Source organism: Episyrphus balteatus, chromosome X, assembly GCF_945859705.1.
Source record: "Episyrphus balteatus chromosome X, idEpiBalt1.1, whole genome shotgun sequence".
Taxonomy (NCBI): Eukaryota; Metazoa; Arthropoda; class Insecta; order Diptera; family Syrphidae; genus Episyrphus; species Episyrphus balteatus.
The window spans coordinates 1,418,770-1,444,371 of NC_079138.1; the positions used below are offsets into that span (position 1 = coordinate 1,418,770).

General features: G+C 30.8%; 2 protein-coding genes across 2 annotated transcripts; one reads left to right on the forward strand and one right to left on the reverse strand.

The window, feature by feature from the left end:
* Positions 1 to 5,462: 5,462 nt before the first annotated feature.
* Positions 5,463 to 9,448, forward strand: LOC129920660 (transmembrane protein 104 homolog). The gene is made up of 4 exons (XM_056002103.1): positions 5,463 to 5,785; positions 5,862 to 6,382; positions 7,819 to 8,018; positions 8,397 to 9,448. Exons 1-4 carry the CDS (start codon positions 5,744 to 5,746, stop codon positions 9,158 to 9,160), a joined length of 1,527 nt encoding a protein of 508 aa, XP_055858078.1. The 5' UTR covers positions 5,463 to 5,743; the 3' UTR covers positions 9,161 to 9,448.
* Positions 9,449 to 11,211: 1,763 nt separating this feature from the next.
* LOC129920652 (protein decapentaplegic) lies at positions 11,212 to 18,740 on the reverse strand. The gene is made up of 2 exons (XM_056002090.1): positions 17,293 to 18,740; positions 11,212 to 12,832 (listed from the first exon to the last, which is right to left on the reverse strand). The coding sequence occupies exons 1-2, from the start codon at positions 18,079 to 18,081 to the stop codon at positions 11,606 to 11,608; spliced, it is 2,016 nt and encodes a 671-aa protein (XP_055858065.1). The 5' UTR covers positions 18,082 to 18,740; the 3' UTR covers positions 11,212 to 11,605.
* Positions 18,741 to 25,602: the final 6,862 nt, after the last annotated feature.

The following is a 25,602-nucleotide window of genomic DNA, read 5'->3' on the forward strand; positions in this document are numbered from 1 at the left end:
TGATTGGTTTAAATTAATATTTATTTTAAGGTATGTAATATATTTATATATTATATATAATTTATCATACAATAGTTACTATACTTAAAAAAAAACTTGTGAACAGGGTAAAAAATTGAGGGTGATACATTCAAAGTTTCTTTAAACAAAATTAAAATTAAATAAAAATATAAAAAAAAAAAAAACAAAACAAAGAAAAACCAACGACAAATTAAATTTCCTTTGATTAATGTTTCAGTGTTCATGTACTATTAAAAAAAAAAAAAAAATGAAACAAACAAAATAAAAATACGTAAAACTTAGGGTACATTTAAAATCAAAGATAACTTAAAATAAATCTTCAAAAAACTTAAAATTATGTGTGTTTTTTATATTATCTTATTTTCTTAACAAAATCCAAAAAAAAATCTAGATATTTTTCGAAAATTTAAATTTGTCATTGACAAATTCCTATATAAACCTTTTTGAATGAAACAACCATACCACACATTTATCATGGACTATAGTTAAATATTCTTCTGATTTTATAGATGGTTAATATTGCTCCAAAAATAATTGTTTTTGGCAATTATTCTCTTTTTAATTTTTTTTTAGGATTTATACGTGACTTCGCTATGTAGAGTATTGTAAGCTAACAAAAAAATATTTAAAAAAAACAACTGTGTGGTATATTAATACTTAAAAAAATTATTATATTTCAGAAAACTGAAATAAATGTTAACAATCTCACTAATTACGGTATCCCAGTAATATACAATTAAAAAAAAAAAAAATAATGCCAAAAGAGTATATATGTGTAATTACATATACATATATATTACATTTTTATTAGCTATACTTTAAACAAAAATAAAATATTTACAAAACCATGTTTTATAAATGTTGTTCTCTTAAGAAGAATTCTTTTTCTACATAGTATTTTTTTTTTTATTTTTATGTATGTATATACTATATCTATATATATAATTACATATTTATATTAATTAATTATATATTTATATATATGTATATATATAGATATATACATGTATGTATATATGTTTGTAAGGGTGCTTTTCTTTCTTCATTTAATTTGTTCCTGTTTCGGTAGATTTTTGTCCTTTTTAAACAAAAAATCCAAAGGTTTTTGAAAATCTCAAAGATTTTTTTAACCCTTTGACTGCCAAACTTTTTAGTGCTCTGATATCTCACATAAGTATCGCCGAAAAATGATAGCCATGGCAACCAAAAACTCGAAAACGAGGTGAGTTGTTGACAACAAAATAAATGCCTATTTTTGGTGATGATTTTTTGTTGAATATTCCGGCCTTAATTCGAAAAATGAATAGAAAAACACGCTATCAAAACAGGGCACCCTTATTAACATAAATATGTATATATATATATATATGTATATAAATTAATAAATTTTTAGTTTTATTATATTTGTGTAATATTGTTCAAAGACACTTGGGACGAAATTATTTTGTATTATATTTAACTGAGTGTAATAAAAATATTGAATCAGACATTATGTGAATATTAGAATCAAATATTTTTTATTTTTTTTTTTTTATTAATTTACCTTCCTAGTTTTATAATTAACACTTCTATTGTTTAATATTTATAACAAAAAAAAAAAACGAATTGAATACAGTTACAATCTACGAAGAACTAACGTAAATTTGTATATAATTCTTTGTCATTTTGTTTAGTCATATTTACTGCTAATAAGAAAGGAAATATAATAAAATTGATCAAGAACAAATGTAAATATCGTTGTTTTATTATTAAGATAAAAGAACTTTAAAAATAGCCTTTTATTAAAGTTTTTCATTGGTTAATAGAGATTTCAAGAACTAGAAGATGAACTTGATGTATCAACTAAAACTGCTTCCTTATTTTAGTTAGCCCTATTCTGAATGAAAACTCCCGGGAAAATGTGCTCCTTTTCTCTTTTTATTTTTTTCTCTGCTCATCAACAATGATGAAAAGCGAAAACCAAAAATACCTCACACTATTTGATGGTCCCCTTTTCCCAAACGCATTTCCTTGGAAGTTTTCATTCAGAATAGGGCTGATTAAGAATTATTTATTGGTGTTGGTGCATGGAGGGGTTAAAATCAAAAAATAATCATTTAAGTTTAGAGATTCAGCCAATGGACTAAGTTTTCCAGGCTGCAGTGTTTCTAGTCCGTCGATTTACCTTCGGATTAGATTAAAATGTAATGTAAGTTTAAAGATTACAAAAGAAGAGCTTTCTGTTAGCATGCACAGAAGCAATGGCAACACCTAGATATTGGATATCTAAAGGCACCATCTGCATTGATGGTGATTGGATCAGAAGATTCAGCAACAAACTGTACAGGTCTTACAAGGACACTTACCTAGCCAAGAGAGTAAAAGGGAAGCCAGAAAAAATGGCAGTAGAGTAGACCTTCAACCCTATTAACGTGAATCGAAAGATTTATTCCTTCCTTGATCACGTCAAACTACTGGCTCTGAAAAACGTTTTCCTTTCGAAAGTAAAGCATTGTTTCCGTGTTTTAGAAATTCTAAAGAAATGTATTTTTTTTTACCCCCTTTTTAAAGGTTTCTTATTTTAGACCTTCACGTTAATCGAATAGGGTATTTGGAAGGGGATCTCCAATCAACGATAGAGCTGGTTGGAGACACTTTTTGGTTAAGCCTGGTACGCTGCTCGCGCTAAATTTTAGCTGAGATAAAATTCCCATACAAGTTATCGATAACTTGTATGGGATCCATTTTATCTCGGCTAAAAATTTTCGATAATTTGTATGGGAGCTAAAATTTAGCGCGAGCAGCGTACCAGGCTTTAAGCCCGAATCCACATTGGATTGTAACACCGCTTAAGGCGCTGGCAAAAATAAAACATCACAGAATGAGATTCTTAGTAATAACATTTTAAGTATTTATTGTGTCTAAAACCAGTGGAAATGTTTTTGGTTTTAATTCATATCTATTTTTTGTTTGAATATTTAACATAATAGTTTAAATTAACAAAGTACTTTTCCGTTACAAAAAAAAAAAATAATTCATAGAAATTTATAGTGTCCCAGCAGGTCTGTAGAAACTTTGAAAATCCAGATTGACTATGAAGAAAAAAAAGAAAATTTACCAATCTATATCAAATATTTCAAATTAAACTACCACCTAAATCCTCTCAAAGACTTGAAGCATTGAGACTCATTGCAAAAGTTTAAATTGTTCTATTACGCTTATAATAAGCTTTCATTTTATCGATGGACTTCTTATACTTCTCATTACTCTTAAGAACTGCTTCCTTATATTTGGTTAGTAGCTCTATTTCATCCTTAAGTTTTTGTATTTCTTCCACTTCAGTATTTGTGGGAAATAAAAATGACTCTAACGACGTTCGTTGTTCAGACTGAAATCTTATGACTTTTTGCCAAAGCTCTACCAATTTATCTGGGTCTCCAAAATAGGTGCGCATTTGTTGTGGCATTGATGGATTTATGTCGGTGCCCTTGAAGGGGCGTTTGTCAATTGGACAAACTTTTGAAAAATGCTTGCATTCGTCACATAGCACATGACAACAAGTGCCACACGAAAATTGTACAGTGTTACTTGAGGATTTTTGAACACCACACTTATTGCAATGTAACCAACTCATAATTAAATTGAAAGTGGTATGCTTTTCTTGAATTGAAAATGTTATTCTTTTCTTAATTTTTTATTTTGTAAAGGCACTTTGTTCTTTTTTATTCGATGATCTTTATTAAATGCGATTTGGGAAAAAAGCCGTTACGTTTTATAATAAGTATGTTGATTTTAGTACTTCCGGTAATTTAAGCTCCCATGTTTTATGACGCGTTCAGGTTTTGAATAATGAGATTTGCGTTTGATAAAATAAAAAATTATTTTATTTGATGATTGTTTAAAAATTAAAACGAAAAAATGTTTAATAAAATTAATAAAACGATATACCTAAATAATAAATGCGATTTAGGAAAGAGCCAATACGTTTAATAATAAGTATGCCCATTTTAGTACTTCCGGTAATTTAAGCTCCCATGTTTTATGTCGCATTCAGGTTTTGAATAATAAGATTTGCGTTTGAAACTTGGTACGCGGTTCGAGCTAAATTTTAAGCCTGGTACGCTGCTCGCGCTAAATTTTAGCCGAGATAAAATTCCCATACAAGTTATCGATAATTTGTATGGGACTCATTTTATCTCGGCTAAAAATTTTCGATAATTTGTATGGGAGCTAAAATTTAGCGCGAGCAGCATACCCAGGCTTGATACAATAAAAAATTTATTTTATTTGATGATTGTTTAAAAACTAAAACGAAAAAATGTTTAATAATGTTTTGTCTCACTTAAAATTTTGTTTCTTTTGGTAATCATAGCTAAAATGAAATTAAAATGTAAATGTAAAACACACCTAATAACCTAATAGGAAACTATGGTTAGAAAAAGAACGCGCCTTTGCTATTACACATGACCCACAAGTCGTGACTCTTTTCGAAAGTAAATGGGTGCGTTCACGTACGAGTAGATACCCTATCCAAGATACCTAAGTATCCGATACGTTTGTGAACACAAATCAGCTGTCCTTAAAATGTCCCATAACCCTTCAAGCAAGAAAACTGAGTTCAGAAAAGACACTCCGACCTCAAAACGAGAAAAACGGGGTTGCACTCACACACTTTGTGTATGAACACAAAGTCTAAGGAGAAATCATGGTGAAAAAAAACAATACATATAAAATCGGCTCCTCGGTGATTATAATTTCCATACTTATTTGATCCGCCGCCGTGGGACCCGTTTCGTAGTCGAGGTCGGACTCATTCGGAGCGAACTCGGACCGAGGTCGGACTCGTTTGCTTGAAGGGAAGATACACGAGTATCCAGAAATTTTTAGGATACCTTTGGATTTTTTTGCTTTATATATCAGAAATACCCCTGAAATAAGACTTTGTCCATAAATGAAATCCTAATTTCTTTTTCCCAAGATGTAAACTCTTCCTTGAAAAAAAAAAATATCCCCCTGGTTTGATAATAAAGCCTGGTACGCATCTCGCGCTAAATTTAAGCTCCCCTACAAATTATCGAAAAATTTAAGCCGAGCTAAAATCTATCTTATACAAATTATGGGAATTTTATCTCGGCCAAAATTTAGCGCTACAAGCGTACCAGGCTTTAAAGCAAAACAGCAAAAAAAAAAAAATAACAAGATCAAAGAGAAACGTCAAAATGAGTCTCAAAATTTTCGTAGAAAATCTTCCTTCCCTTTTTTTCGAACTTTCTTTCTCACTTGCTCTGATGTGCATCTTGAACTTTGCGTCTTCGTGTAAAAGCACACTTGCTCTAATGTGCGTCTTGCTCATTGCGTCTTCGTGTAGAGGTAGACTAGGTCCAGAATCCGACCACAAACCAACTCGAACTTCCAACCCTAGATGAAAACGCAGTAAATGTGAATCCAAATAACAAAAAAACAACAACAAAGAAAAATAAATCATGTTTCTTATCTTTTTTGTTTAGAATTTTCTCTTGTTAAGAAATAATCTATTATTTTTTTTTTTGTTTTAAATTAAAATGTTTTATGAGGGCGGAACACATTTATCAAACTACATCGCATAATTTATTCAACAACAAAACTGATATTAAAAAGTTGCATGAACCTTTGTTAGCCACTTAAAATTTAAGGTTGCTCGAGACAGAATAGAAAATTAAAAATAAATCTGAACTTAAGTGCAATTCACAGTGAAAAAACAAAAATGCCATACCGCATACGATCTGGAGATGAATATCCACCCTGGGTTAGTATATTTTAATTAATAACAAAATAACACAATTCAACAAATATAATTCCTTTGTTTTTTTTTTATTACAAAGATGGGCTTCATATTCGTTTTCAATTTAATTGTTGGCACTGGAGCACTGACTTTGCCAGCAGTGTTTAACAAAGCCGGATGGCTTCTCAGTCTTACAATTATTGTTATTCTGGCTGGAATAAGTTATATGACGGTTACATTTATCATTGAGACAATGTCTTGTGCAAATGCTGTCATCCAGTGGCAACGTTTGCAATACCTTAAGAGAGATCAAACATCGACAGCATCTGAAAACAATGATGAAGCCGACACGGATGATCCAACCGCTTCACTATTGCCCCGTAATAATACAAACGTTTTGGCAAGTTCTGGAACTGAAGGTAGTCTGGAACAGATGCCATTGTCATCGCAAAGATCACATTATTATATGCTCGATAGAAAAGTCGAAATGGGAGAAATGGCTGGATTATTTTTTAACGATTTCGGACGCGTAATGTTCTACTTGTGCATTGCTATTTATATGTATGGAGATATGAGCATCTACTCGGCAGCTGTGGCAAAGAGCTTAAGGGATGTTGTTTGGTAAGTAAGTATATAATATGTAATTGAATTTCATGTCGAATTCCAAATAACCAAACATTTGATCTCCACTTGATTTGTTTTCGTTTTCGAATGAAAGAAATTTGCTGCATTTTTTTTCGAAAAATTGATCCTTTTTAAATCTTTCTTTGAAATAGATGTAAACAGATTGTAACACACTGCAATTTTGACACACAAAAATCTTTATTTATGCTTAAATAATAAATCTTTGATATAAGAATATAAAATAAAATGCACGACTGGGTCGCAGGAACTTGGTCTTAGGGTACAACTTGTTAGAATTTTAAGGACTTTTTATATACAATTTTAGCACTTATAGAAAACAAATTTCAAAATCGTTAGAGCCGTTTTTTAAAAAGACAAATTTTTTATAAATGATTTAAAAAAGAAATTTTATAATAAAATTGGTATGCCATCAACATCTAAAACCAAAATTTCAAAAAAATTCAATGTCTGGTTTTCGAAAATTTGATTTTTCACAAAAAAAATTTTTTTTAAATTTTTTTTTAAATCCAAAAATTAATTTTTTTAAAATTTTAGTTTTGGCTCATATTAAATTTATATAAATGCTTTCGTATATTTATATAAAAAGTTTCGTTGAAATCGAATAGGTAGTTTTGGAGCCAATTGGATTAAAAAAAAAAAAACGGCTCTATGGCAGGTACCGTTAATAAAGATTTTCAAAAATAAAATTTCACTAAAAGATAGACCTTGTCTTGAAACTTACATTTGAATTTTTTTTAACAAAATCGTTGGAGCCATTTTTGAGCAAATTTAACTTAACTAAAATCGATATATGACAGGTATATCGTTATTTTTAGTCCAAGAAAATTAATTGCAAAAACCCCACTAGAAAGTCGACAAAATAACGCTACATACCAAGTTTGACATTAATCGGTCCATCCGTTCAGGCTGTAGCTTCGTATACAGACTCACGGACGGAGAGACAGACGGACTTTCGGGACCTACTTTTTCGGCATTCTCTATCATCTAATAACTTGTAAGCACTTGCCTTGAAGAATTATAAAACACGTATTTTTAAAAAAATCAATATTTTTATTTTTTAGTAATTTTTTTTGGACATTTATTTAAAAATCAAACTATAAAAGTGTAAGGTGCTGGTTTTCAAGTACAAAAATTTAAACAATAGACCATTAAATATTTACTTTAACCCACTATCCGAAAGCTCAAAAAGAAAACCTTGTAAATTAAGAAATTACATATTCTTATTTGGAATTGAATGCTCTACAAAAATAGCCTTATACACTTTTTTCGTTTAATTTACCGTTTAAAAAACACTCGTTATAAATGAAGTAATAATTTTATAAAAAATGTCTAAATTTAATTATTTACTCTTTTTTTTCATATAAAAAATCTTTAAATAACTTCTTTCATTTATTTTGCTCTTCAAATTTTAGCCATCTTAACTCAACAAACGGCAGCACCATTGATAATGTTACAATTGACACACTGTGTTGGGAAACACACACAATGTCTCGGCTGGATGTTTATCGTCTTTTTTTAGTAGCATTCATTATGATCTTGGGCCCATTCGCTTTGTTCAGTGTACAAAGAACAAAATACATTCAAATGTTTACTGTGATTTTTCGTTGGCTGGGTAAATAAAAGACCAATAAGTCGCTCTCCGCGAAATGAGGCCCCAGGAAATATGGCCCCAAAAGAAAAAATGGTATAAGGGCCAAATTAGGGTATTTTTTTTTTTTTAATAACGAAATGAAAAATGCCCTTAAAATTAATGAAATATGGCCCCAACTTGTGATTTTTTTAAAAGAAAAATTAAATAATACCCCAATTTTTCTTTTTTAAAATGAATTTTATTTTAGATATCTTAGCTCCCAAAACATGGAATAACACCCCAAAACTTGAAAAAAATTGTTGATGTGTTATGTGCTGTTTTGGAGGGTCTTATTTTAACGGGGCCATTTCGTGGAGCCATAAATCTTTTTTTTATATTTATATTACCCACCTTTTTTAGCATTCATATCGATGATCGGATTGGCAATTAAATCCCTCCTTGCAGACGGACCACAAGGACATCCACCAGTGGCAAATGTATATGGTCTTCCATCATTATTTGGAGCATGCGTTTATTCGTTTATGTGTCATCATTCGTTGCCAAGTCTAATTGTGCCCATTAGTGATAAGAAACACCTTAAATCACTTCTTTCGTTTGATTATTTATTGATAGTATCGTTCTATATCTTACTAGCGCTAACAGGTTCATTTGCTTTCGCTGAACTGGAAGATCTTTACACACTTAATTTTATACCAAGTCCTGATAATTCATTGCCTATGAAAATAATTGAATACTTTCTAGCCCTATTTCCTGTATTCACTTTGTCAGCAAGCTTTCCAGTAATTGCCATTACATTACGTAACAATTTGCAAACGTTATTTTTGGATATGTCACGTTTTGATTCGTATAATTTCTTTTTACGAAGAGTTCTTTTTCCAATGTTAGCTATTGTTCCTCCATTTGCTGTTACTTATTTTACTGAGAGTCTAACAAGTTTGGTAGGCTTTACAGGAAGCTATGCTGGTACCGGTATTCAATATATTATACCGGTGGCTTTAGTGTATTTTGCTCGTCGTACTTGTGCCGACTTGCTTGGGCGTGGTCTCATTAATGAATATAGAAGTCCATTTCGCAGTTCAGCTTGGCTAATATTTGTAATTGTTTGGTCATGGACTTGTATGATATTGGTTACGGTAAATTTTTTCACTTTTAACGCTACCTAAAGGTTTTTTTTTTATAAAGAATTGGACAAAACAACAATGAATGACTGAATGTACATCCTTTCAACTAGACAAGGATATTAATGTGAAACTAAAGGGCAATAATCATACACGTAACTACATAATTATACATATCAAATTGCATTTATTGTTAAAAATCATCAAGAATCATCATTACGTACAAAAATTGAAAAATCGTATATGTATTTATGAAAAATTGTATTAGATTAATAGACACTAAATTTAAGGCTGAAAAGAATAAAATTTATTTTATACGTTGATTGAATTTTATTCCTTTACTTGTTGTTTTTTTTGTTTGTTTGTTTTATAATTCCCAAAAGAGTTAGGTTAAGTAAATCTGATTTTTTTTTTAATTCGCGCAAGCAGCAAATTGGGTGTAGATTTTATGGACTGAATCTCAAAGTACAACATTTTTTCCCCGTTTTTTAAGGCTTCGGAGACCGTTTTAAGCTACATTTTGTGTTTTAAATTTTTTTTTTATAAACTGTTTTATCGCTTTATTTATGGCTGAATCATATTAGTTTTTATTCATCAAAATCAGTTAGAAATAAATAAATAAATAACGTACAAAAGATATTAGTAATCGAATAATGAAGAACAAACAACGAACAATTTTTAATTACATAATTTCAATGCCAATTCACTTTAAAAATGGTGTACCTGTAAGTATGCAATGTTTTTTAAATGAAAATGTTGTTCCAATGGGTTTCCTGGAAGTATGCAATGCTTTTTTAAAATGAAAATGATGTTCCAAGAGGTTTCCTGCAGTTATGCAACGTTTCTAATGCATAAGAAAAAACATTGCATACTTAAAGCTCAACTTAGTTTATGTGAATTTGCAATGAAATTAATCACAATTGTCAAAATGGATCGAACAATGGATAAATTATTATAAATTCATCGATGTTAGCAATAAAAAGTACGAGTTTTTAGTTAAGGATGCTAACGTTATTGTATATTATTATTTTATGTTTCGAAAAATGTGGAGCTTATGTCCCACTTAAGTGGGACATTGGCCCAACATTTAATGTGGGCTTTATGTCTCACTCAAGTGGGACACAAGCCCCATACACAAAAAGTGCGCATTATGTCCCTGCACCATGTAACTCAATGTTTGAATGTGAATTTAAGTGGACATCAGAAGTGATTCGAAAATAAATCTAAAAAGTGAAATAATGCCGAATCGGCTTTATTTCACTTTGTCATGGTGAAATAACACCGATCGTCCAAATTCGGTGTTATTTCACTTTCGAAAAGTGAAATAAGGCCAAGCATTATCTCCAAACTTTTATCTACAATAATTGAGTCGTTTTGTTTAAAAGTGGTATAAGGTACATTTTCCATGTTTTTCAAAAAAATATCAGTTTTTTTTAATCAAACACAACAATTAACGGATTGTTTTGTAAAAATATAAAGTGGAGTAACTCACATAATAATGGATGCAATATTTTGTTTACAGAAAAGATACGGTTCAAGTGCAGTTAGTTTGAAGGTCAATTTAGTCGTTTTTTTGTACATGGACTCATACCACTTTGAATTATAACGGTTCAATTCTTAACCCAAGTACCTTCTTAAATTCTTAACCCCGAAGCCTTCTTAGTTCTTAAAGCCTAGTACGCAGATCGAGCTAAATTTTAGCCGAGATAAAGCTTAATTTAAGCTCCCATACAAATTATCGATAACTTTTATGGGAATTTTATCTCGTCTAAAATTAAGCTCGATCTGCGTACCAGGACTAAGCATTTTGTTTTTCAAGGTTTGTTTGTAAACGTTGTAAGTTTTTTTTGCTCGTAGATACTAAGCTAATAAATATAAATGTGAGGAGGCCCTCAGCCCCTTCTTCCTGCATGTGTTTGTTGCTAAAATAATAAACAACTGGCATTGTTTTTATATTCCAGCAATATTTGTATTTAAAGCCTAGATATAAAATATTATTTAACAGTGTTGCTAAGGCCGGCTATTTATCGCCAAACAGGCTCCTTGAATATTTCGCTCGCTCTTTAAAATTTTGATTTCTATAAAATCCACCAGAGAATCCGTTGCGTGCGTTACTTCGAAGTTTTCAACTCTCAGTTCCCTTATGGGAACCGACCCAAAAATGCCTAAAGGCATTATTATACATCAGCTGGCTGTAACTTACCCGTACCTGATTAAAACGCAATGTTTTAACTCGCCTGAACAAAAAAGAAATAAAAAAAAAAACATTTTTATATCTAAAGAAATTTTGCAGCTTTTCTGGGTTGGGTGGAATGATGTTTTTAGGTTTGGTCACTACTGATTTTGTTTATAAAAATCAATATAAAAACAACTTTATTTCTAACAGCTTTAGGACGGAGAATAATAAATAAATACATTTCAAGAGCTTTCTTACAATATCTTAGATTATTTTTGTTTTAATTTAAATCACTCAAAGCTTCATAAAGCTGACTAGGAGCAAGCGCATTCTAATACTCGCATATCAGTCCACGTTGAGATCTTTAATTTCTCATTGTCTTTTTCATCCACGTGTAATACTTCGAGTTCAACAAGTTTTGAGGGAGCACAACATGGGCGAGGCACTTTCTTTCTATCCTGTTTCCAAATAAGGCTTTGTAATAAGGCATGATGGTGAGCTGGATTGTATCGAGGTGGGCAACGCCCCCGACAATAACCGGCATCGAATACCTTGGGTTGAATAATAAACTCAAATCCCTTGATTTCTTTGAAAACAACTTCCATGGAATGCCGACAGCATCTTTGATTATCTTTATAACAATTGTTTTTTAGATTGGATTTCTTCGGTTTCTCTGTCATTTGGTTATGATAATGCTTTGAACGTTTCTCACGATGTGTTCCAAGTCGTCCAATAATATTTAGAACGGGAGCGAGGTCGTATTTGTTGGGTAAGCTAGAATCTTCTTCTTCTTCGCTATCCCCTGATAGGTCATCTATAATTCGTGCTCCGTTACGAAGGCAATTATCGCATTGAATTTCCAGGCCCAGATTTTGCTTTTTATGAACCACCCATTCTTCGACGGCTTTTGTTACATCAAATTGAAGCCATTGGCTAATCGATTCATCAATTTTATTACGATCGAATTTTATTTCTATTTTCTGTCCATCAATCCAGATTTTTCCCTTGGGTTCCAATAGTTGGTAGACTTTCATGTTTATAAAATGACTAGACTGGTTATTTGAATGATTTTTCGATGATTTATGTTTCTCTTTATTTATTATTATGGATGATTTCTGAGTGTGATTAAAATAAGTAAAGCTTTTCTTGTTTGTGCCAACTCGATTTTGTCGGTTGTTGCTATGACGTCGTTTATACTGTCCAGAAGCTGCCAATGCTGGGCTGGTTATTAAAAGAAGTCTTATGTTAGCCTCTTCGATGTCAGATGCCTTGATATCACCACTTAGTTCTAATGGAAATCTGAGTAATATCGATTTTGTGGGTGCATTTCTGTTCTTATTTTTGCCTGTCATTGGAGATCTTCGTTCCCGGTAGATTTTCGTATCAGAAGAGTTATGGCAAATTGACAGTAGAGATAGTGATGAATTGGTATTGATTTCAAAATCATCGATTATAATATCAGAATTCGAAATAGCTTGTTTACGAATGCGATCAAGGTATTCATTATACTTTGAAGAGTATTCAAGCTGGCTGATATTGGCCTGAAAGAAAAAATTAAAAATAATAATAACTATTTTGAGAGAATCAATATACAAATTAAAGAAAAGATTTTTAAAATAAAGAGAACTTTTTCAAGCTTTGTTGCCCTATGTCCATGATAACAATATTAATAATAAGTTATAACAAAGGTTCGATTTATTGATTGCGTGTAAATTGCAGGTAGGTAAGTACGCATGGACCCTCAATTTTAGGCTTATCCATTCTTTAACGGACTCCCTGTCCAAGTTTTGAAACGGATATTAGTGTTTGTTACACTTAGACCTCAAGCTGACTTCGAGGGTTGAAATTGATTTTTCTTTATTCTCTGGACATTCAAATAATTAAATTTCTATTTCATTTTGATATTTTGATTTGAATTTTTTTCTTTCTGAAAAACAAATTTATCCTAAAAATTATGAAAAACAATCCCAATTAAATTGGAAATTAATTTCAGTTTTTAAAACTGTGTTTTTTAAACTACCCACGCAACAAAAAAAAAAATATTTAAATTTTCAATGCCATCGGAAGGCACTAAAATAACTTTTTCAGACAAAAATACATAACTAAATACTCGAATTTTTAAAAGACTATAAGACTATTATAGTAAAGAAAAAAATAAAAAGCCAAAATCTTCTCTCTGTTGTCACCGCTGTTGCTGCATGGAAAAATTAATTGAAGCTGCATCCTGCAATCCTAAATGTAACCTCAATCTAATTTATTACTACAATAAAAACAAACGAATAAGATTGACCTCCTTTCAGTATACTCTTCCCTTCGCTATTACACGCAGAATAAAAATTAAATAGATTACTCTTACTAATCAAAAATTATATTTGAAAAGTGCATCATTGTTTGTTTTATATTCTTGTTCTTCGAATTAAAGTGTTTCCATTCAATATCTAAATATTATACCAGCTCGCATGAGTTGTGACTGAATGTCTTGTAAACAAACATAATTAATGAACATGTAGAATGTACATACACTTAAATGAAACTGAAATAGGGTAGATATACCTATGGTTCTTTTTTGATCGTGCATACATATAAACCTACTTGGTTGCGATTATGAGCTAATATCTTATTTTAAAATAGACGAAACAATTTTTCTTAGTTTGAAAATCATGTCAAAAGCATTAAGGTAGAACCTAGAACTATTTAAATTGTATTTTGTAGGTAAATCATTTAGGAATTCAATCCATAACGTACAGTCAGTCACATAAATATTCGGCCAAATGTAAATTAAAAAAACAACAAATGTTTACAATACCAACTATACTTCTAGTAGCCCAGTAAGAATAGAATGCAGAAAAATTTGAAAAAAATTGTGACGTCAGCTAAGTTTGAATGCAGTATTGAAGAGGGGCTTATCCTGAGTAAAAATCTCAGTTTGCGTATTGTTTGGTCTTGTGAGGCGTCCGTCATTTTGAACAACCTATACCTATATAGTTTTTTTTTATTTAATAAATAGCCAAAATATGCAGCTTTGCAATTTGATATAGCGCTGTATTATACCTTTTATATTTCGTTTGGAATTGTGCTTCAAAGTGGAAAGTGCGTACACTTACCCCTAACAAATCTACTGTATAAGGACGTTTCTAAAAGGACTAGGTGTAGAAGCTTACGCCAGGCTTTTTTTTGACGGTATGTCGACCCTCAGTAATTCTGATTGGGATAAAAAGATTTAAAATTGAAACCTTTCTTCCCATTGTTGATAGGTTCGTATACGAAGATTGGTCAACGTTATAACTTTTTTTTCTAAAAAAAAATCTGAATTCAAAAGACTTAAAAGAAAACTGCAAGTCTTTTCCATGAAAATGTGAACGGAGATGAACTACTAGCTGAATTTCAATGAATACTTAAAAATAAGTCAACACGAAAATGAAAAAAAAACTAACAATGTTCTGGAACTTTATAATTTTTTAAAAACAAATAAAATTGAAGATGAATTTCCAAATGTTGTAGAATTTTCTTAAGCATGATGTTGATCAATTGCATTGCAGAACGTTCCTTCTCTAAGTTATGCAATAATTATTTATTTATCTTTTTAATGAACTAAAAAATATTATTTATTTAAAAAAATCAAAAAATAAATATTAATTCAAAGTTAGGTATGTGATTTTTTCTGTAGGTATGCCTTTATTGCACAAGATAACATTTTTATGTAATCGTACAGGGGCCCTATTATAGAAAAGTGTCCAGGGCCCCCAAAAGGGTAAAGACGGCCTTGATGATAACAATTACTGTATTGTATGCCAATGAATGAGCTAGTGAAATGTGTATTCTTGTAATTTGTCTCTTTTTTTTATCCAACCGAATCGAATCTCAGGTTTGATGCAAAAGAGCTGATGCTTTGTTGTAGGTGAGGTAGTGTTGCAAATGCGAGCCATAGAAAGAATGGATATATGCGATAAATAGTACAAACTGCATTTTTATGGACCATGTCATATTCCCAATTTCGTATACATTTTATTAAGGGATGGGAATGGGAACTACAGAATAAAAGAATATTCGATTGTTGAAAAATATTCATTCATACAAAACGATAGTAGTTCTAAAGAAACCATTCATTCATTCATTGAGGGCGTTCACGCATGGTATAATGAGAGAAGGTAGTATCATTAGCGTTTTCATTCATGTTCTATTCCGCGCATGGCGCATCTGCCCAAAATTTGCAAAATGGCATCATAAATTTATGACGTTTGGTTTGTAAAAACCAAAAGCAACAACAATTTCCATAATTTTTTCTGTTACAGAACTGAATTTGTATTTCGTTGTAGTAGAATGCCGATATTTTTAAAAATTAAGTCGGTAAAGGAGAAAAACAGGCGGTAAAGTGATATAAGCCAGCGCGACGTTTTAATATTTTGAAATAATACAGAAAATAATTTGACGTGGAAATCTGAACATGTTCTAACAGTAGGTAGTTCATGATTAATTCATTTGGCGAGACAATGGCGCCGGACGCCGCCATTTGTCGCACACATGTAGAGCAGGTATCTTTTGTCATATTAGTTCAGTTTTTACAGGATTGTTAATATCTACTCTAAAGTTACAAATATGGTGCAACTGTGCTGTTCAATTGAACAGTTCCATTCGTGTGGTCCTTATTTGTTAAAGTTTTATATGTCCTTTAATATTTTTTGGATGCTTCTTGGACCGTCTGGATGTCAATGACAATAACTAAACGTTATCATTCATTAGCTTATTGATAGGCGTGTTGATGTTGACGTTTGCCATTTTTATTTATTTATTAGTAGTCCAGTCAAGTTTTACTTTTGCTGAGAAATATTTCGGAACTGCAATTCGGACACAAAATATGAAAGTACACAAGTACAGAAATTGAACCCCCATTTTCCACAAAAATATAGGTACGACTTTGGCCGCCATTTTGTTTTGAACAGTTTTGCGACTGTAGCTTGTACATAGTTCGGCTAGTTTTGGTGTTAAAGAAAAATGTTTTGAGAAAAAGTTGTAGGAAATTTAATTTCCCACAAAATTCATTATAATTCCTAAGTTTTAGAGTAGGTACATACATAGTTACTTGACATATTTTTGTGGGAAATAAAATTTACTACAACTTTGTCGGATAACATTTTTCTCTAACAGCAAAACTAGCCGAACTACAAGCGATAGTCGCCAAACTGTTCAAAACAAAATGGCGGCCAAAATCGTACCGATATTTTTGTGGAAAATGGGGGGTTCAGTTTCTGTACTATTGTACTTTCATATTTTGTGTCCGAATTGCAGTTGCGAATTATTTCTCAGACCTCCATACAACCAAATCTAATATGACTGGACTATAGTGAGTTACTGAGGTAAAAATCCGTATGTCTTTTGGCTTAGTAACTTACTAAAATGGCTTAAGCAATTTACTTAATCGTTTAAAATTTTGAGTTATTGGGTGCGTTCACGTAGGTACCGATCCAAGGGTATCCGGATACCTTTGTGTTGTTGTAATCCTATAAAAAATCTCAGCTGATCGTAAACATTTGTTGACAGGCAAAAAAATCCAAAGGTATCCTTAAAATTTCTGGATTCTCGTGTATCTTATGGGAGATTTGAAGAACAGCTGATTCATGTTCACAAACGTATCGGATTTTTATGTATCTTGGATAGGGTATCTGTGCGTACGTGAACGCACCCATTGTTATTGCGACATACGATTTTGTACTTTTTATTAGGTACCTACTTTTTTACTTATCGCTTTAGGCATATCACTTCTGAAAACAACCTGAGTTCAGAGCAGAGAAGTATATGAACAATTACAAAAAAGTAGATATCATGAATTGAACGATACTAGTTTCAGAACTACAAAAGGGAAATACAAAGCCAATACCAGTGAAAATATAATTGATTGAAATAAGAAATGTTTGATAGGTTTTATAATGTATGAAAGAAGGAATTTATTCGATAGTTCAAATCATTCTATGATGACTAATTTAAGCAAACATAAATAATTTACCTTATTAAAATCCGGCAATGTCTTTAATCCCAAACCGTGCTTAACGATTTCTATTAACTGCTCATTATCAAGATCCGAGCTAGTAATTTTGCTATGTGAAACATTTTGATATTTTTTGTATTTTCGATATGATATTTCCGGTTCCGGTTGTTGATTATTATTTTTACTCCGCCATAATGTGTAGGCATTGTTGATGTTTTTGATATTTTTCGTACCATCATCATTGTTTTTATTTTTGTTATTACTACTGTTACTGTTAACAATTGTACTTTCACTATATTCGATCAGACTTTTATTATTATTTAAACTATTTACTCTTAAATTATCATTCGTATTAAAATAACTAAAAAATATATATGTACTATCACGGTTTTCGTTACGATTATTGTAGATCGCTTGGCAATTGGCATAGTGGTTGGTAATTAAAATTGATAGGAATAAAATTATCAGCGACATTTTAAAACAGTTATTTGATGCAATATTCGACAGTTGGAAAGCAGACATAGTTTCTTGTACTAATTGTATACAACCGGATACGGATGTACTAACAATAGAAAATGACGATTCTATTATTTCACTTATTCGTACAAAATTACATTTGAATTGAGTTTGGTATTTCCGATGATGCTTATAGTTAAAACACAATAATGACGAACTAACAAGAAATTGATGATGTTTTATTCGTTTTTTAATTTTTTTAGCTTTGAAGTTTTTTATTTCACTTAATCCAATTAAGTTTTTAATTTTAAATAACTGATTAGGGATCATTTTCTCACTGTTGCGTCGCATAGCCTTGTTGTTTATGTTTCATTTATATAGTTTTTGAAGCCGATTTCCAAAATTCTGAAATCTATAATTGCATCATAATTGATGCCTTAGAGCAGATTTCTTACACATGCTTCTTTTAATGAATTTAAATAAGGTAAGCTTTTTTGGCGGTAAAACACAACGAAAATATACCTGTTTATACTTCTTGTTGGCCCAGATAAGAAAAATCATTAATATTTTCTTAATGAATATATTGACAAAGCTTTTTTTAATTAAAACTATCACTCGCATAATTCGGGAATATAAATAATTGATAGTGATTTGTTAATGTTCTTTTTGTTTTTGTTTTGGTTTTGTAATTCAACTTTTGTAAACTGGATATGGATAGATATAGAATTTTAAACATATGATATATTATCGTTCGTAATTATCAATTTTCACGTTAACACGGCTTTCTTGAAAAAAAAGGCACATGAGGAAACAGGAAACCGAAAATTCTCTTTCAATTAAAAACAACAAACTGGTTCTGATTTGTTATTATTTTTAATTTAAATTTGAAATACATTTCTTTTCATCGCAACACGACTGTTTTGTTGCGAGATATAACAAGTCCCACGTTTTCCTACCACCACCGGCCGCTACAATCACCCGCTTAGTCAAAGTCTGAAAATAAACTAAAATGTTGCATCTGTAATAATTATGAGTATAGCATCGAGCGGAATGTGTTGAGCAAAATCAGACTCTACAAGAGTTGCCATTTATTTATTTCAAAAATGTTCATAACTTTTAGGTAATTGAAGAGTTACTTAAAGCTGATATACCTAACCATTATCACTTTTTTTGAACAAAGTATAATACCTACGCATATTTTTTCTTCACATCCGAAGGTTCGAAAAAAGTTAGGTCAGATTTTCGATATTTTTATATTCGGTACTTTGAGAATTGGCAAAAAACCCAAAGTAATCTTAAATAACATTTTTTTGCTCACTTTAAAAAGTGTTTCAAACCGTCTTTTCTTCAAGAAATCCAATTTAACAACATTTTTAGTGACTAGCGTGCTTATCTAACTCTTTAAAATATCATGAACTAAATCCCAAGACATGTAAGCCTTCATAAGCAAAATTGAGTAAATAAGTTGTTGCAGGAATTGAAGACACGAACAAAAAAAAAAAGAGCAAGTCCTAAATTGTTCTAAGGCGTGAAATTGCAGAATTACCCATGGAGTTAGATCTTAGTAATACATAAATAATTCTTCCGAAAGTGATGGTGATTACTTTATGTATACAAGTATAAAGGTGTTAAACTATTTATTAAGCTATTAAAATATTTGAATCTAAATAGCAAAACATAAGCAAACAATAATAAATACAAATTAAAATAAAAACTAGTTCGCTGCTCAGCTCTTTTAAATAAAATATCCTAGATTTATATGTTTCAGTGTATCAATTTCATTATTTTTAGGTTACAATCTTAGATATATGCAAGTACTAAAATACTATTTCAAGCATATTTGGCTGAATTTCTTACTTAATCCCAAAGATATTAATTTTGTCTTTTTTCACATACATTCGTTCCACTGTAGGCTGGTAGGAACAAGATTGCCAACTCTGGTTTTTTTTAAGTTTGGCTTTCTTTCCACGTTTGTACTCATAATTTGCGAGAAACGGGGCAGTGTCCTTTTTAGAAGGATACTGCCCCGTTTCTCACAAATTATGGATAAGAACATGGAAAGAAAGTCAAAGGGCAATCTTGTCCCTACAGCTTCAAATGTAACGTTAAATCAACTAAAATGGACCGTTTATAAATATAGAAAGCCAAAGCTGTATCTAAGGAAAGAGACGTCAAATGATGACATCCAAGCCCCCTGGGATAACGTTTCATCAGATCTGTTGAAATTTCTTGAAAAATATTCTCGTAATTAATTTTGCTGACACCTGTTCGCAAACTTTTTAATTGAGTCTCCCAAATTTAAAAAAAATCTGCATTGTAGATTGTTTTTCGTCGTTTCTGCAGATTTTTCAAAACATTTTTATGGCAAAACTGGCTGTGACTGCAGTTTTTTTTTTTTTGTATTTTTTTGCCTTTTTTGGTTTTTTTTTTGCATTTTGCTCAAAGCTGGAGGGCGACCGTGCCAAACGGACTTGAAATTCGGATTCAGCGTGTCGAAATACATGTCGGTAGGTAGGTCCGGTGTCCGGTCCAAAGTACATACTACATTTTTTTGTGTGTGTCGGGGACAACAGCGAGAGTGCCCGGGTCCCGGGCACCGGCACACAAAAAAAGTTGCATGGACCAGCTGAAACCAAATTTCAACCAACCACGGGGCTGTAGTCATATATACCTGGATCGAAATTTCGATTCAGATTCAATTCGATCTTTAAATCGGACTTATAAACGGGGTAAATTTCACGATCTATTTCAATAAAGTACAGATGGAAACTCTAAAACGCCAACATCGCACCACAAAAAAAAAAAAATATCAAAACAAAAAAAAAAAACAAAGCAGAAAAACATTCTTAGCAAGCAAGTTCAACTGAGAGAAAAATTGTGTAACATCTCATATTATGATGGGTATGCCTTGACATATTACCTACAAAAGAGAGGAGGCAGAAAATGTTGACTGTTGATGTTTGTGTTGCGAAACAATAACCCGAATGAAGTTTCATATCGTAAACTGGACTTTTTTTTTTTTTTATTTTTCTTTCGTAAATTTCTTTTGAGGTCTATTGTTCATTCATAAAAATATATACACAGGAACTGTATACACCTACCTACTTACCTCACATAATGAATCTTAATGGAATGGCTGGACTCATGACTAAGAATTTCATTCAAAATTAGCAGGAACACATTTTAGGGGAAGAACATGATTTTTTTATATCTCGGCACATCACAGTTGCCGCATAAATTTCCATTTAAATATAAAAATAAAAACCCCATTGAATCACTTTTGGATATTTGCATTTATAATTATATTCGTGGATGCCTATCTACAGAAAATCTGTTTTCTTGGTTTGTTTGTTCTAATGGAAATTAGGATGAGTCAACGAAGAACGTTGATTTTTTTTTTCGGAAAAATATTTTAAATAGGTTCTTGATTACTGAGTCAACCATGTTAAAAATGCATGTCGAAGAATTATAGGAGCAGGTAGATTTGCGTCTTTTATAACAATGTAACTAGAATCCAAAATATTTAAAAAAATTCAAAATTTTAAGTTTCAACCTATTTACCAGAGTTTGGTACCTATTCAATAAAATTTATCAAAAAAACTTGATTTAGCTATAAAATTGAAAAAGGCATTTTTTAATTTTAATTAGGGTTGCATACTTATATGATATACAAAAACACATTTCCGAAAGGACGACTTATAAATTCTGAATTTGAACGAAATTTCGCTTTATTTATGCAAGAAAATGGATTTTAGAGACGTCTAAAAACGTTTATCGCCAGTGATAAAGTTACAAAACAGAGACCCTGGTGACAGACAACTCTTTTCCCGTGTGCATATGCATACCATTAGTTTACATGAGTTTAATTTACAATTTTCTGCCGAGATCAAATCAGAGATAGCCCAGAAGAATATTAAACTCTACATCGATTTAAGACCAAAAACACTTGGTCAGAATGAGCAGTCAAAAGTAGTAAAATTTTGCTACTTTGAATAAAAGGTGTGTAATCCCCAGCTTCAATTTTGTTTAACGGTTATTTCAAATGTGCTTAAATGCTTAACATACATATTTCTTATATAATTTATTTCTGTTTTCGTGGCCTTTAACAAATAAGTTATCTTCTTTGTTGGCTCTAGATCTAAGTTTGAAAACTTTTATTATATTTCAATTTTTTCGCGCGACGCGAAACGTCGACGAAAATTTAAAAAAATAAAAATTTTCAAATATACACCCCTATTTTCCCCCACAGTCACAAGTTCAATAAATTTAAAACCGCAAGTACAGTGGAGTTGTTGATGGATTTACAAGGCAAAATTTAAATGAATACAATCAAATTGAATATATGGAAGTTATTTTAAAGGCAAATTAAAAGATTGATTTTAAACAATGAAATCGTGTTACATATTTACAAGTTATTGTTATGATTCAAATAGTTCAAAACAGATGCTGTGAAAGAAAATTCAAAATACGCGACCATCTACAGTACCTATTTTAGCTCAGAAAAGAGTTCTGAACTGAGTCCGATCATATCGGGCGTGTTCTCAACATCCTCTGAACAAAGTGTGTTCTGACGTTTTGAGCGCTCAGAATTATTTTTTAAAACACACCTGAGCATTTGTCTATTTACTTGTCATTTTCTTCAACACAAACAAGAATTAAGATTTAAAACTTAAATTATTATACACAAAATAGAAAATGGCCTCGAAATGTTTGCTGGGAATTGGGAACATATATCCAAACAATGAGTTACCTAACCTACATAATGAAACACATGATATTTTAAGTTAATCTAGAATGGTTGCAAATTAAATAAAAACTCAAATGCAACAGATATGATTACTTAGCATTTCATTTATTTGCTTTCTATTTTAAAAATGTTCACGTTCTTGTGGTTCAATTTTTCAATAAAAATAATGATCCTAATGAATAGTAATTTATTACAAATTAACCTAACATGTGGTATGTGTTTGTGTATATTTCAATATTGTTGCAATCAAGAATTTGATAAAAGAAGGATATTTTACATTTACATACGAGTGTTAAGGAACAAAAATAATTACTTTATAAGGAATACGTTATACATATATTTTTTTCTATTATGTTTGAGAAGTTTATTTCGAATCACATCTAAGAATTGTATGTTCCTTATGTAATTATAATAAACAATTCATAATGCTTTTATTTAAATCAATCATATTTCTTACAAGCTTGTCTACATTTATACCTTAAACTCCTTTTTTTTTTTTTTTAATAACAGGAAATTCTTACATACATCAAGGTGATTTTATTTTAAAATAATTTCTTTATTTATTCATAACGATCATTTATTTATTATATATTCTATGAAATATTTATTTTATATTTTTTTTTTTTAATATATTCACAAATTAAAATGCTTATTTTCTTATTTCTTTATAGCTTAATGTTATTATAAGTTTCTAAATTTTAAAATATAATTTAGATGTGAAGCACCACTATAAAAGACAGACTAAGTTTTTTTCTCTTTCTTCGTGTTACGAGTAGTTAAACAATAAGCTGTAAAGTTATCTTTATTCTAAAGTTCTGCTCTATAATAGATATTTTTAATGTGTTACTTCTTATGGAATACAGATAATGATAAGTTTATGTTTCTCTTTTCATTATTTACAAGTGTATATTTTTGAGCGTCAATTTGAGACTTTTGATTAGTTTTTTTTTTTTCGGTGGTTGGACCTTTAATAAAGTAAGAGTCAAAGGATAGTTGAGAAAAAAAAAGCTTAACATTTCTATTTTTTGTTTGTTATAATTTTTAAATTTCAATTTATTCCAAACTTTTGAAAATTTTGTAATAACTTTTTCAGTTTTACCGCCGAATTTTTTCAGTAAAATACAGGGCAAAATCCATGCAACATACTCATACAAAATTGGAGCTCCATTACCTATTTTGAGAATTAGTTCTTTCTTTGACTGGTGCACATACAAATAAATACTAATGTCTTCTTTTCTTTTTTGTTTATAGCAAGTAAAAAAGTGTACCTAAATGTCATAATTTTGTGTTCCTACCTAAGACAAAAATTTAATTAGGGTTTAATTTTGTAAAACATATTTTTTTTTTTGATAAGAAGAAGAGTTTTTAAGTTAATCACAAACAATGAAAAAAAAAAATTGATGTTGTTCTTCACTGCCTGACTTATTTTATTAACAAAAGTATAGCTAGTGAAATGCATTACATCTAAGAAAATTTACAAATTTTGTAAAACAAAATTTCTTGATACAAGAAACACTTTTCAGATAAACGTCAAAAACTAAAAAGAGTCAGTTACTCTTTCATACACTGATGATTTTTATGTTAGTCTGAAAGTTTAATAATGAGAACTAACGTAAGTGTTTTAAAAAATTAAATAAAAAAATAAAAAATGCATAAAGAGCGTGATATTCTTTCTCCAAAACACTTCGAGTTCAAGATAATTTATATTCAATACTTGTTTGACATGAAAATTTCACGTTAGATCCGGGAGAAGAAGGAGGTCAAATATAAATCTAAAACAATTAACATTTCCAACTGGATGGTGACTAACCAACTGCATGTCCCGGATAAGAACCACCCTAATGTAAATATACAGGGAGATTCAGGAGGAATGTGTCAAAATGCTAGAGTGTGTAGGTTGAGTCGCGGCAAGAAAAAATCGTTTGTGTGGAGGGGGGTCTATTCCCCCTCGTTTAGTCAGGAGTGGCCATACAAAAATTGACGTTATTTGGAAAAAAATTATTAAAAATCATTTACCATAATGCGCTATACCTTTTAGTAAAGCTAAACATTTTAAATAAAGCAAATTTTATGGCATAGTTGTTGAAAAATTAAATCTCGAAATCAAAATTTTCAACAAAAAAAAAATATAGTTTGTTCTCTTTATAATTACACTCCGCGAAATAATTATAAGGACAAATTTATTTAATTCGTCTTAAGATATTTAAAGGATATTATTTTTTATTTCTTTTATGAATAAGGAGACATGTATATGGGGGATTGTTTTCCACCATTTGTTTTTATTTAATTCATTAGAATACAATAATACAGTTATTTTTTCCGGGTCTGGAGCGAAATAATTATAAGGACACATCTGATTTTTGCACTAAAAGTGAGATTTAGCGAGATGAAATGTAAACAAAAGTAAGCAAAACAGTTAGAAAATGAATTTAAACCCATTAAAACCATTTCAAAAGTAAAATTTTTCGGTTATTTTAAAATAAGGCGTGAAAAACCCTTGATCCAGGCAGAAATGGGCAAAATCGAGGCCTACCATGAAAAGGGCTTGTGTAAATGGGAAAAACTGAAGGATTAGAAACGTCCGATTGTGTAATTGATAATTTAATTTACAAAGGTGGCATGTATGGTTAACTAAAACGATCAGGGAGGAAGCCTTTGGTCGAAGAGAGAGCCAAAAGTCACAAAAAATTAAGTATTTTTCGTGAGAATTTGACAGCAAGAGAAATTTTCAAGAAAATGAAATTGGAAGGGAGAGTATGTTGAGTGCACTAAATAATGGAGGTCAACTAAGCCCATTCCTACGAAGGTAAATGGTGAAAACCGGTGGTCTTGCCGAGACATAAACTTGCCCGCCTTCGCCTCGGCAAAAAGCATAGGTTCTGGGATGAAAAATGGAAAAACCGTTATGTACACCATCTAGGCTATCCAAATTAAACTTTCTCTCATTGATGAACTTAAAAGTTTTTCCATTTTTCATCCCAGAACCTATGCTTTTTGCCGAGGCGAAGGCGGGCAAGTTTATGTCTCGGCAAGACCACCGGTTTTCACCATTTACCTTCGTAGGAATGGGCTTAGTTGACCTCCATTATTTAGTGCACTCAACATACTCTCCCTTCCAATTTCAT